Below are 14,771 nucleotides of genomic sequence, written 5' to 3'. Positions count from 1 at the left end.
TTTTATTTTGATCCAGGTTATACAGCTCATTAGATGGAACAAAAGAAGATGATTTGAAATGTCTGGCCATAAGAAAAAATGGGGCCAAACAAAACTGACAAGGATGAAATTCATCGTAATAGAATTGGTTTTTACTACATTCGATTGTGTCAAGACATGAGATACCTTAAGTTTACTGTTGCTGAATAACTCAGACTACAGTAATGGCAACGTTTTGCTGCCTATGCAAGTTTGCTACGTTCAGCAACATTAATTCTTCTTCTTCTTCTTCAACATTCTCATTCACATGGGACGATGCCTTTCGCGTATTTCAACCTGAAACTGCCACACAACACCGCTCAACTTATCTTTAAGGCTTCTTCCACAAAGTTCAACTATGCAATCGTGCTCCTGTAAGCTGTTGTCAGTGTTTTATAATTGTTTCCTTAGAAAACACAAATAATGAAATGAATGAAGCGAAGTTAATGTCTTGAGAGACACCCAATTGTGCGTTTGTGCATCATCCCTTCTATTTTCCCATAAAGATTTCCCTTTTCGGCTATCGAATTATGGGGTTGGCTAATGTTGAAGGTCATACTAATATATATATATATATATATATAGGTGGAGACAACCCTTATCTCATAATTTAGCTAGCTTTTGGGGTTCCAAATTCAAATTATAAGATGACAGGATAACTTATCTTAATCATTATTGTTAGGCATATGGGACCACTCACTCATGCATATGTTTAGTTTTGTAAATTTTACACTTGAGATGTTAAATTGTAGGTGGAGGGTGTGTGTTAGGCATTCCACATTAATTAATGATATGGCTAAAATAGTAAAAAAATCCTTATCTCATAAACTAGCTAATTTTTGGGTTTCAAACTCGAATTATAAGATGACAACAGAGTCGATCGTGATGATTATTGTTAGGCCTATCAATCAACCCCTATCATGTGAATATGTTTAGTCTTGCAAATTTTACGCTTAACATGTCAAATTCTCAATGCTAGGGTGTGTGTTAGAGATTTTACATTTGCTAGCAGGGTATTAGTCTAATAGAGGGAATATAATTCTACATTACAGATTATTAGTCTTTCTGGAATGTAATCTGGAATGCAAATTTTCACATTCCAGAATGTAAATTACATTCTGGATTAGGGTGCAGGAAGCAAGTCCGAAGGTGCAGGAAGCAATTCCCAGAAAACATTTGATTCCTCGCTGCATTTTTTCTCACCAACTGGATCAAATTCAGATGGGCCGATCCAACAAATTCTGAGCTCAAGCGTAAACGACACTGACCCACACAATAAACGACGCCGTTTAGGTCTCCGCCTTCCTCTACTCTTTCGCTATCCCTCTTCTAAACCTCTGACCGAAAAATGCAGCACAAGTGCACAACCAATGAAACCTCACAAACTTCCTTCTCCGTCGCTCTCACGTGCGCTCGCACGTGCCCTAAGCTCCGCCACCATCACCACGCATTGTGGACCGGCGTTTCCTTCGAAGACCGTTACCACTGCGAACTTCGAACCGTCGCTGGCGGAGCTCCGGCACCACGTCCGGTGTTCGGACTTCGTGGCCATCGACCTCGAGATGACCGGCGTGACGAGCGCTCCGTGGCGCGAGTCCTTGGCGTTCGACCGCTCCGACGTGCGGTACCTGAAGGTCCGTGACTCCGCCGCCAAGTTCGCCGTCGTTCAGTTCGGCGTTTGCCCCTTCCGTTGGGATCCCTCCAACCACTCCTTCGTTGCGCATCCGTATGTTCCCTTGCTATTTCGATTTGATTTCTAAACAATTTATAATATTAGTTAGAGATTCGTGATAGGATAATTTCACTATTCCCTGAATTTACGAACACTGTCAATTTAATCTCTGAACTTACGAAAATGTCTTTTTAATGATTGAAATTGTCAAAAGAAAGATCATTTTAATCAAATGACGTTTTTATAACTTGGGGAACTAATTTAAATTGAACAGCTAATGATATCAGGAACTAATTTGATAATTACTCTCTCTATAGTCTAGTTTTAGGAGTGTGTATGTGTGTGCGCGTTTTTAAATTGGAGTGAATGTAGTTGGTGTTAGGTCAAATTTAGTTTCTATGGAAATTACATGGTGTCCTAATCAATTTTAATGCTGGATGGATGGTGTTCTGAAAACAATCCTTTCAATGTGAAGATGTTTACCATTGAAATGGGAGTGATAAATGAGGACATTACAGTTTTTTACCAGTTTGATAATGCTGAATGCTGCATAGTTTTGTAGTTGTCATGTTGGGTTTCACAATGTGTTGTATACTGGGATTTATAAAATGGAAGGCAACTTGAATTGATTTTCAGTATATTAGGGGTTGTTTGGTTTGAGAAAACATTTTCTATTTTCATTTCCTGTTTCTATTTTTTAAAACAATTTTCATTTTCATATTTTTAAAGTTTAGAAAATGTGTTTGGTTTAATTTCTTATTTCCTGTTTTCAAAAAATAAAAGTCTGGTTTAACTATTTTCAATAAAAGCTTATGAAATGATTTTAGTATAAATTTCATATATAATTTTCAAATGAAAATTATAATATATATCCTTTATAATAATTATTAAAATCATTGTATTATTTCATATAATAAATAGAAATAATAAAAATATTAGACAAAGGAAATGTGAGAAGATATACTGAGGTGGTTACGGAAAACAAATTCGAGGAAGTGGCAGTGCAACACACCTAAAACCGCTGAACAATATGCGTATGGGAAGGAAGGAAGCTTCATATAGTTACGTTCAATGCCACCACTTTACAGTGGAATCGTTCCCATTTTAGTGAAAATGCCAAAAACGTGGATTTTGTGTTTTCAAAATTCCTCTGTTTTCTAAAAATATTTTCTACGAAATCATTTTCAAAATTTTAACCAAACATATTTTCAACATTGTTTTCTGTTTTCTATGAAAATGAAAACAGAAAATGGGCAAACCAAACAGCCCCTAAGTATAATATTCAACTTCCAAGTAATAGAAAAGAGCCTCTATTTTTTTAATAATTGATATGGAATTATGAGCTTGCAAATAAAGTTTATAAGGATTTGTGCAGTTTTCTTTTGATTATTTTATTGGGGATTCTTTCTGCTTTGGATTTCCTTGACAGTTTGATTCTGATTACTGTTACTGTTGGAAATGGTTTCATTTTACTCTTTTTTGTTTCCTTTATTTTCTTTATTTGTTTGATGAATGTTCTGCTGGTGTTCTAAGTTGAAGAATTGCTCCTTGGCAGGCACAATTTCTATGTTTTTCCTCGACAAGAGATTGCAGGTTTGGGTCCATGTGATGAATTTCTCTGCCAGACCACTTCAATGGATTTCTTGGCTAAATACCAGTTTGATTTTAATGCTTGCATACATGAAGGTAGCTTACTTTTCCTTTTATTTCTTGCCACTGCATTTGGTATTAATTGTCAAGCTAATTAGCTAATGAATAGAAGAAAAGAGTTTGTGCATTAACATCTACCATAAAAGGTCCCAGCCTTGGTAACTGAGATTACCTTGCATGCTTTATTTCTATACATGGAAAAACTAAGCTAAAGATGCTTCACTTCTGGGTCTATAACTTAAATGTTTGAGTGGTTCAATGGAAAAAGAGGTAATATACAAAGAGCTCTGTGTACTCTACTTTTAAGGTTATTTGCAAACTTTAATGTCTTTATATACATGAATTTTAGAGATATAGGAAATTAGTAAATTATGGGGACATTAAAGATGCTGAAGGCCTATGATCTTTAACCAGTAACCATATTTTGAATTTCTGGAAATATTTTGGCGTTGGTAGATCTTCCAATTCTGTCACTGGCTCCTAGGATAGGTATTTTGGTTGCATGTATAACCTCATCATGACTTTTATGGCTTCTCTAGTTTGAGAATTTGCACCCTTGATAATGTCAGGAATATCTTATTTATCCAGAGAACAAGAAAGGGAAGCATTAAGGAGTTTGAATTCTACATATGATAATAGTGAGTGGTCAGACATTGGTAAATTAAAAAATGTTAGGGACATACCACTGCTCAGCACGGCGGACATTTTGTTCACTGCAAGAATGAAAAATAAATTCGGTGAATGGCGTGATGGGTTATTTCAGGAGCAAAATCAAGAAGACCAAATTCAAGGAATTTCAAAAGACTCAAAATTTCAAGTGACTTTTTTTGAGATGCATCCAGCTCTTAGGCTTAATGGATTCACGTCTCACCAGCTTAAATTGATTCAGTTGGTAATGTTTCTATATTTTGTGCCATCAGCTGATACGTTTACATTTTGTTTCTCATATTGGTATTTTCATTGTGTCATTTATCTGTATCCTTGGGCCAAAGACATAGTAGTATTGTACATATATTAAGTTTGTGCTGACTATAAGCTTAAAAAATTTTCAGGTAATCAGAAAACACTTCAAAGATCTATCATATGTCAGTGTGAACAGTGAGACTTCTGGTTCACAACAATTAGTTGTATATACAGACTCAAAGGATGAATTAAACTTACTTCTGGTAATAAGTCTTGATATTGTTTTGTTCACTTTTAAATTGTAACGTGTGATTTTACATTGCTAATGGTTTTTGAAATTTTTTTTTTTATCAGCGAAAATATGTTCTATATATTATATATACTGTAAATAAAACTGTATAGCACCAGTGGTGCTGGTATACACAGCCCTTATGCATCTTAACAGATACATTTGAGATGTATAATAGAAAGATTATTTGGATTTGTCACTGAGTGAAAGCCCCCACCTCAAAAAATATTCTCACAACAAAAAATTTCCACTGATGCTTTTCTACCACACTCCTCCCCTTACAAAATTCATTCTAGCATTACTACTCCATACTTGGAATGGGACATTAAAACCCTTTTCCAGTGCCTTCAGCCACGACCAAATGATGGTGGAGGTTTTTGAAATCTAATTGCTCCTTCTGCCCTTTTGAAATAATGGTGGAGGGTAACTGACTAAGACTTACCAGTAAAAGTGAAAATCTGAATTGACTTTATATTGGCATTAATTTCTAATTTAAAATCTGTTGATGACTAAGCATTTTCTATAAACAAAGCTTAAGCCTGATTTAAGTTATAAATGGACACAATGAATATTAAAAATTAATACTTCTATATTTTATATAATTTGGCATCTTATGTATAGGCCTAGCACAGTGGTGCTGAAAGATGAGAAAGGTATAATATAATGCACTAATGTGTTTTATTGACAACAAATCACTTTATTATATTATTAAAAGATTTTTTTAAATTAATATCTGGCAGAAGAAGGTGAAAGAAGAAAATCACAGGGCAGAAGAGAAGAAGATCCAAGCTGCCGTGGGATTTCGCCATGTTATTGATCTCCTTTCATCAGAACAGAAGTTGATAGTTGGTTACAATTGTTTTTTAGGTACCAATGACATTCTAAATCCTTGACAAGCTATTTAATTTTATAAGACACTAAGATGATATATACCATTCCATGATACAGATATTGCTCATGTCTACAGCAAATTTATTGGCCCTCTTCCGGGGAGTCCTGATGAGTTTGTCGCCTCTGTTAACAAGTGCTTTCCACACATTGTTGACACCATTATACTCCTGAACACTAATTTGATGTTCCAAGAAAAGATGAAAAGGTCCAGAAAATCACTGGCCTCTGCATTCACTTTATTTTGTCCACAAATTGCGGCTGGCTCCAGAAGCACTGATCTAGGTTCACTGTCACATGTGAAAGTGGATGTTGAGGTTGATGGTTCGAGGTTTGTCGCTGCTTTCTTTCTATAAATCCTTACCTGATTATTGTGATTTAAGTTTACCAATCTAGTGGTGCAAAACCAGCGCCTCGCCTATTTAGTTTGCATAGGATTGTTGTTACACATTTTCAACAGTTTTCATACATGACACAGTTCTTTCCTTTTTTTCTGTATTTTTTTTTTCTGATATCTAACCTCAAAATGAAAAGTTTATAAAAATAAAAGAATACACATTTTTTATTTTATTTGAAAAAAAAGTTCAATGGTAGGTGGATAACATTTTAATTTCTTGTGAGGCTTTTCATTTTCTACATTGCACATAGCTTGAGGTGATTGCTTCAGAATTTGGACAGTCAAGTCTAAAGATTTAATGTCCTACTTGTCTTAAAGTACTGCTGTCCTAGCTGTCTCTTTAGATAAAGGTATTTTCCATACTAACATTAGATGCATATTTGCAGATCATGCAGCTGGAACCCTGGAGGCAAGCATGAGGCAGGATATGATGCCTTCATGACTGGATGCATCTTTGCCCAGTTATGCAGTGATTTAGGTATTGATTTTAAACTCCGTGATTCTTCAAACCAATTAGCCCTCAATGAGAAACTGCAGAAGTACGTTAATCGTCTATATCTTAGTTGGATACACGGGGACATCATTGATCTAAATACTGGTAATAAGGTTGCAGATTCTTCACCCAGTCATAGCCTGAAGAAGCGGTACCCAACAATTTTGTTTGAGAACATTGTTATTATTTGGGGATTTCCTTCTAAGCTGAAGGCAAATGAAGTAAGAGAGTGCATATCTAAAGTATTTGGACCAACTTCTGTAGTTTCTGTCTTCCACTTGGATGCAACTGCAGCATTCGTTCAGTTTAGCAAAACTGAATTAGTTTCTGATTTTCTATTAGTGAAGGATTCCTTAGAGAGAAGTGATGGTGCAATCTCGGTTTTGCATCCACTGTCAAAACTTTTGGAAGGTGGAAATACATGTGCTGCCAATTATGATACTTACAACGAAATATGTGGTTCACCCTTATCAGAAGGTCTGTTTGCTGATCAGGCAAAGAAAGTTGGTATAAAGTGGAAGACCAAATTAACAGAATGCAAGGTAGCATCCAGGGGTGAAGAACATGAAAATCCAAGTTTACAAGCTAATGATGTAAATACAGCTATGAAGAATGTAGAAAAGACCAAGCCAAACACAATTGATCAGTTAGGAAATGCTTCATCTCGTGGACAAGTCTCAACTTTTGAAATTGAAGATTCTTCTCGTGTTGCAGAAGCCAACTTGTGATTTCTGACTAATGATTTGTACACGGTCAGAATGAAGATGTAATATTATATTAAATTAAATTTTTTGAAGCAACCTGTACTTTGGGCTGATATTGTGCGAATTTAGAAAATGTAGCAGTCTGAGAAGCAGAAGGGCATGAAATATTGATGCCACTTACAAATTTTCTGTGATATAGTTTTACATCTACGAAATATCCATACTTGATAACCCAGCGTAGATTTCCACCTGTGTGTCTAGGTAGGATAAATGTAATGGCCTTGTTCTGGCGAATAAAGGGTGACTTCCAACTCTCAAGACAGATTCTAAAGAAGTATTTTCTATCTTTCTTTAGAAGTCTTCCTTTCAGTTTGTCATAAGTCATAACTAAGTGAAATATCTTATCATAACTTTCAAGGCATTGGATCATTACTTCCCGAAATCTCTAATGTCAAATTGCTCTAGACTACACCTCTAGATATTAGAGATTTCGGGTTGACATTAGAGATTTCCATTTATTTTTTCCTTTTTAAGTATAAAACATGTCATCTTGTTTTTATTATGTTATCCATTTTTAAAAGTTTGTATGGTGGTGAAAATATAAGAGGAAATAGATTATTTTTTTTACTTTTTTCTATACAGATTTTTTTAAAATAAGAAATAAAATAGAAATAAGGTAATATTTTTGTCGTTAAAAGTGAAAATAAAAAATGTTTTTTTAAAGTTAAATTACCCTATAAAGTAAATGTAGCTTTGGCTCTACTTTATGCTTTGAAGACCTACGGCATTAGCAGTTTAGTAATGTGAACGTGATTATGGTGGATCCGAGATAGCAATGGCAAGCTCCTTGCAGCTTTATTTAATTAGGGGTTTCACGGCATTATTGATCCTCTATGTGAGTAAATTGATGGCAAACATAATTGTGATATTCTTAGAATGTTGTGTTATATGTACTAAATAAATTTTAAAATACTCCCTTAAAAAAATAAATTAAAAAATAAAACATTATCATATAAAAATTCATATAATAAGAACATTTGAATAAAATTGACATTTCAATGCTTTGTTAACTCAACAGCGGGTATATTAAATTTACACAATAATCTCTCTGTGAATTGTGAAATGTTCATTTTCCCCAACGAAGGTGGAGAGGTCATGTACTACTGCTCAAGGGGTCCATTACTATTTGTTTCCATACGAATGATTCGATGAGTCGTCTAATGACCGTTGCAAAGTTTTCATTTGTTATGCTTTTTTACATTATTTGCTTTCCAATGTCACATGCTCTGTTTTTTCCTCATGTTAAATGTTTGAATTTATGTAAGCAATATCCATAACAAATATATACTTTTTTAAATTAAAGGCATCCATCAATCGTGTTCACCTCATCTCATTATGTAGATAGATTGATTGATACAATTCCAATTCCAAGCCAAGAAATTCAACTTCGTTTGTACATTAAAGTTAATGCTTTTGTAGCAATTGCTTCATATAATCTAGAATTATTTAATAATTAAATTATTTTCTTATGGGCACGAGATTTTTCTTTTTGGGAGTTTCTTTAAAGCTCAATCTTTTTTCGTTAATTTATTTCTTGGTCAATGGTCATAATGGGTTTCAGACTTCAGAGTTTGCCTCATATAGCCGTTACACAAGTCAATCGCATCTGGCTCCTAGTCAAGCTGCGAATAATGCAAATTAACTTATGATTGAACTAGTCACCAAATTTTCCTAACATATAGATACGTTGTGAGCCTTAGCATTAATCTTCAATAGGAAATATTTAATATTTTATGCAATTTCTTAAAGGACCCATGCTTGTGCATATAAAACAGTCGATGATGATTGAAACATTCAAATGATCCTTTTTTATTTTATTTAAAGTAAAAAAAATCATTTATTACATAAAAAATATTTAAAGCTATGTACTTAATGCATAGAATAGAAAAAACAATTCAAATCAGCACACAGGCCAACACGTGTCGGTGCTTTGGTGTCAGAGTCTGAAGCCAAAACATAGGAATAACAAATACTACTATTTTGTTGAACAGATTCCTTTGTGCCTATAGAATCCATTTCACTCAAAAATTTGCAACACCATTCTATTCAAAATTAAAGAGAATATATTTCACTCCAAAGTAATGTACAATACAATTGTTTCACAAAGCAAACTTGAGAAACATCTAATCTAATATATATGACCAGAAACAAAGTGGATTTCCGTATATACTAAGCTTTCAATGTTCATGAATAATTATTGTTGCCATGAAGTTCAATGTAGTAGCTTGAACTCCAGTTAGTGAAGTGAATTTCCATAGTATATGCCACATTACAAACAGAAAAAATGTCATCATGAGAGAAAGAACAAAAGAATCAAATGAATAATAACAACAAAATGCAGAATCTTCCTAATTTCAATCAATTTTGATCTCACAGACAACCTGTCCACAATTAACCTCTTCCTCAGCATCAGAAACAATCTCATCAAGACTCAAAGGCAAGCCAGAGGAGAAAGTAAGTGTAGGTTTCTCATTAGGCACCACAAGAGCCACTCCTTCATTATTATTATTAAGAATCTGCAAAACTCTTCTCATGGAAGGCCTTTGAGCACTATCAGGGTTAGCACAACTCAAACCCAAAAGCAAAATCTTAATTTTAACTTTCCTTGAAATTGAATCAAATTTTTCCTTTGAGTTAAACTGCCAAACAATACAATTTTCTTTCTTTTTTAAATGATTTTGAAGAAGAAAAAAAACAAATATATAAACCTTTATTTTAAATTATAACTTTAAAGAAACTTTAAAACTATAAAATTTATGCCAAACGTCTTAATAATTATTACAGTTTATGTATATTGATTTGTTTTTTTACTAAAGATATTTTAACAAGTTACATTTTAGGTGTCTTTAAGAAATTCAAAGGCCTAACTTATTAACATAATCCTTTTAAAAAACAAGTGAATGTGCATTAACAAACAAACACATATATACACCACACACACTCACACCATTGAATCATATGATAACATCTTGATGATTATGCATGTAAAATTTATATAAATTGAACATTCACACATATTTATTCTAATATATCCAATATTTAATTTTATATATATATATATATATATATATTATGCTTATCAATGGTAGAAAGTCAACTCAATGAGGTATTTTCTAAAATAAATATATGAATTTTGGTTGAAAATGACAAAAGCAACATAGAGGTATTGACCGAGTATCTAAGTCTCTAAAGATATATCAATACAAAAGAAAACTCATATATATATATATATATATATATATATATATATATATATATATATATATATATATATGTATGTATGTATAAGAACTTTTGTTTTATTTTGTTGCGTGCTTATCAGAACTTGATTTTGCAAGTTGATCATAGTGAAAGAAGAAATCTTGATGTTACATAGCATTTGAAAACACACAACTAGCTACCTCTTTCTTAAAGATTATAAAAATAACTCAGATTTTGAGGTTAAATTCTTGAATATGACACTTGAATATATCCAAGTCCAACCACTGAATTTATACTAGGTGGAGAATGGAGGAGAAGGATAGAGTCCAAATGATAGTATTGAGATATACAAAATTTGATTTTCTTAATAGCTAACTTGTAAGTTTTGGTGGTTAAAGTAATACATTTAATGTTAAATTTATTTTCTCCCCCAACATTTTTTTGGTTAAATTATCATTAAAGAAAACAAACTATAGCATTTTTTTCTTGACTTATTTAAGCTTTTATTAATTAGGTAACATTTATTAAAAATATTGTAATAATTTCACTTATAAATCCAAATAATTTCATTAATTTATTTTTGAAAAAAGTAAACAATTAATTGCTTATCCAATTTGTAGATTAGTATTATTAAAATTAAAGATTAATTGACGTGGCAAATCTTGCTTTGTCTAAATTTGTAAATGTTTATATGAAGATGTATTCCTAAAGTTAATTTTATATTAAATGTGTATCTAAGATGAAAAGCTTTTACTATTTTTGAAGAAAGAATTTGAGTCATTTAAATTATAGGTTAATTAAAAAAATAAAGATTTTTTTAAATTATTTTAAGAAAAGAGTAATTTAATCATTCTACTATTATATATGTGGGGAGGGATTCCCTTACTCCACAATAAATCAAAATTTGGTATGTCAATTAAGTTTTACTTTTAATGATAATAATAATCTCCAAATCAGATAATTAATTAATTATATACTTTTTAAAAAAAATACTGAAAATATTTAGATTTATAACTGAAACTATTACAATATTTTTAATAAAATGGTATCTAATTATGATATAAGCTTAAAAACCCAAGAAAAGAAAAAGTTCTCTAGTTTGTTTTCTTTAACAATAAGTTTAACAAAAAAAAATGAGTATGCAATGACAATGTAAAAAGTTTTACATAATCATTTAATTACAACTCATCATCTATGACAAATTTGTTAACTTTTAAAATTATTATCTTAAAGTAATTCAAACAATGATTTGTGATTTGATGACAATGTAAAATTGTTTTATACTATCAATATAAATATATAGACATTAAACTCAAAAAGTATTTGGCGGAGAAAACCAATTTAATATTAAATGTATTACTTTAATCATCAAAACCTAAAAGGTGACTCTTAGGTGAACTAAATTTTGTGTATCTCATTACTATGCACTTGGATACAACATCCTTCTCATCAATTCTCCACCTACTATAAATTTGGTAGTTAATATATTCAAGTGTCAGTTTCAAGAATTCAACCACAAAAATCCAAATTATTTTTAGGGTCTTTAATGAAGAAAAAATAATTAGTTGTGTGTTTTCAAAGGCTATGAAGCATGAATGTTTCTTTTTTCACTATGATCAACATGTGAAATAGAGTTCTAATAAACACTCAACTGAATAAAATAAAAGTTGTTATACATAAATAGACATGGGCCATTTAGTGGGTATAAAACAAACCATACAAATCCATCACAATAAATTTTAATTATGTAGTAAAATTGCCCTTTTAAGTAATAAAATACCTATTGAATTTAACCACAAATACCATAATTGTTGGAGTTTTACATTTAATTAGGTTAAAAATGGTTTAAGTTCAAGGGACTATTCATTTTGGAAGAGACTAAGCAAAACTTGTAGATCCCTTTCACTTGTCACTCTAATTCAAGAAGTTAGTTTATGATTACACTTTAGGAATTATTATCGCAGTAAAAAAATTTGCCACCAAACTTGAGCCAATGTCTTAAAATTTGGGCTTAAGACCTAATTCAATCTTACAAAACTTGTTTGTAAGGTGAAGATTGAGGACTATCAAAACTTTATAAGGACTACATTATCCATGTCTCTAGTCAATGTTGTGTCTCAACCCTCTAAGAGTCAATGTCTTAGTGACTTTCTAACACACTTTCTCATGCCTAGGGCTATGGGAATGGAGCATGACAATGTAGGTAGTCTAATGATAGATTTACGATAGACTTTAATATCATTTTAGAATTTGGCTTTATAGCCAAACTCAACTCTCAGAAATCTAGGTTGAACTGGTGAAGAACACAAGCTTTATAAGGACTATATTGGCCATACAAGAGTGGACAAATAGACAAGGAGAGAGAAACAAACATATGGATAACAAAGCACTAAAAAAATAGACTTGAAAGATAAAGCAAAAAAAAAATTACTACAATGATAAGGAAAAAAGTCACAATCATTACCTTGCCCCCCAAGCATAACACACTATATATGTGCATGTGTTTGCAATGCTTCTTAAAAGGATTCATCAACTTTGGAGGAAACTATTCCTACACAAAATATTGTCATAGGTGTCCATAATCATGATATATCGATCAATTGTGAGCCTACAAACTTGAATGATCATGAACCATGACTGGTTTCCTACTCACTGTTCAAATAATTGCAAACAAAATTAGCTCGAAACATCTGTTAGTGCCATCTTTAAGGACTTATTCATTTAGTGCTCAAGTCTTTCAAGCATAACAAGCACATCCCAACATAGTTGGGGAACAAAACTAGAAAGAAAGATTTATTCTTGATATGAACTCAAGAACTCATATAGAAAAGGCAATAACAAAAAAAATGTGGGAGAGAGTGATGAGTCTTAGAAAAGTTTTCCATAATGTATATTTATAAAGAAAAAATAGTGAGACCAAGTGAAAATAATAAAGTTAGACAAAGTCAAAATAAATGTCTACTTTTGATAAGCATGATACCAACATCACTGGGGAACAAAACTAGGTAGCAAGATTTATTCTTAGTATAAACTCAGGAACTCATAAAAAAAAAGAGAAAACAAAAAAAATGTGGTAGAAAGTGTCTTAGAACACTTTTTAGGAATAGATATTCATAAAAAAAATTAAGAATAGATATTTATAAAGAACAAATAGTGTGAGACCAAGTCAAAATAAAACATATCTAATTTTGATAAGCATGATCCCAACATGGTTGGAAGAACAAAACTAAATAAGCATGATTTATTTTATATATGAACTCCGGAAAAAAAAGGAGAAAACCAAAAAAATGTGGAAGATAGTGTGTCTTAGAACACTTATTTAAGAATATATATTTATAGTTTTTTTTTTGCAAAAGAAAATTACGTTAAGAATAAAGAACAAATAGTATGAGACCAAGTCAAAATGATAAGGTGAGACCAAATAAAAAAAAACATTTTTTATAAGAAGTTAATTACTCTCAGCAAGATATAATAAATTAATCAAAAACAAAAAAAATGTGGGAGAGTATCCTATAAAAGTTTTCAAGAATAAATATTTATAAAGAAAAAATAGTGGCACCGAGTGAAAATGATGAAGTGAGACTAAGCCAAAATAAATATTTACTTTTGATAAGCACAATCCCAACATGATTGGGAGGAAACAAAACTAGATAACAAGATTTATTCTTGATGTGAACTCAGGAACTCAAGGAAAAATGTGAAAACAAAAAAAATGTGAGAGAAAGTGAGTCTTAGAAAAAAAATTCAAGAATAAATATTTATAAAGAAAAATTAGTGTAAGACTAGATAGCAAGATTTATTCTTGATGTGAACTCAGGAACTCAAGGAGAAAGGCGAAAACAAAAAAATGTGAGAGAAAGTGAGTCTTAGAAAAAAAAATTCAAGAACAAATATTTATAAAGAAAAATTAGTGTAAGACTAGATAGCAAGATTTATTCTTGATGTGAACTCAGGAACTTAAGGAGAAAGGCCAAAACAAAAAAATGAGAGAAAGTGAGTCTTAGAAAAAAAAATTCAAGAACAAATATTTATAAAGAAAAATTAGTGTAAGACCAAGTCAAAATGATAAGGTGAGTCAAAATCAATAAATATTCATTTTTTATACACATCATTAATTTCAAAAAGATATTATCAAATTAATTATAAGATCATTGACTTGTTTAAATTAACCTTTGAAAAATCCATAAGTTTGACATAATAGTGTAAGGTGTCAAATATTCTCATTGACTGTTTTTCCTTCTTCATAAACAGACAAAATAACAAAGTATAATATATATATATATATATATATATATATATATATATATATATATTATTTCAAGGTAATTGTTTGAAAATTAATTCATATGATTATTTCGAATAGTTAGGTCACTTGATATTCCTTCATCAATTGTTGAAAGATAACATCTAAGTTAACTAACCTTTATTGTCAATTAACCAAAAAGTTAGTGAAATTTTGATGCTTTAGTTAAGAATTATCTTAAGCATGTTGTGAA

The 14,771-nt window shown here is 31.3% G+C and overlaps 1 protein-coding gene across 2 annotated transcripts; it reads left to right on the top strand.

Moving 5' to 3' along the window:
* The first annotated feature begins 913 nt into the window (after positions 1 to 913).
* LOC114423530 (poly(A)-specific ribonuclease PARN-like) lies at positions 914 to 7,332 on the top strand. Of its 2 annotated transcripts, XM_028390325.1 has the most exons (7): positions 914 to 1,744; positions 3,246 to 3,376; positions 3,910 to 4,232; positions 4,393 to 4,506; positions 5,273 to 5,399; positions 5,481 to 5,751; positions 6,204 to 7,332. In XM_028390325.1, exons 1-7 carry the CDS (start codon positions 1,389 to 1,391, stop codon positions 7,036 to 7,038), a joined length of 2,157 nt encoding a protein of 718 aa, XP_028246126.1. In that variant the 5' UTR covers positions 914 to 1,388; the 3' UTR covers positions 7,039 to 7,332. The 2 variants fall into 2 exon arrangements, with proteins under 2 accessions (XP_028246126.1, XP_028246127.1); XM_028390326.1 differs by lacking the exon at positions 914 to 1,744 and having other exon boundaries at positions 3,929 to 4,232.
* Positions 7,333 to 14,771: the final 7,439 nt, after the last annotated feature.

Source organism: Glycine soja, chromosome 8 (assembly GCF_004193775.1).
Source record: "Glycine soja cultivar W05 chromosome 8, ASM419377v2, whole genome shotgun sequence".
Classification (NCBI taxonomy): Eukaryota; Viridiplantae; Streptophyta; class Magnoliopsida; order Fabales; family Fabaceae; genus Glycine; species Glycine soja.
The sequence above is the reverse complement of the archived record's forward strand: the minus strand, read 5'-3'. Positions and strand labels throughout refer to the sequence as shown.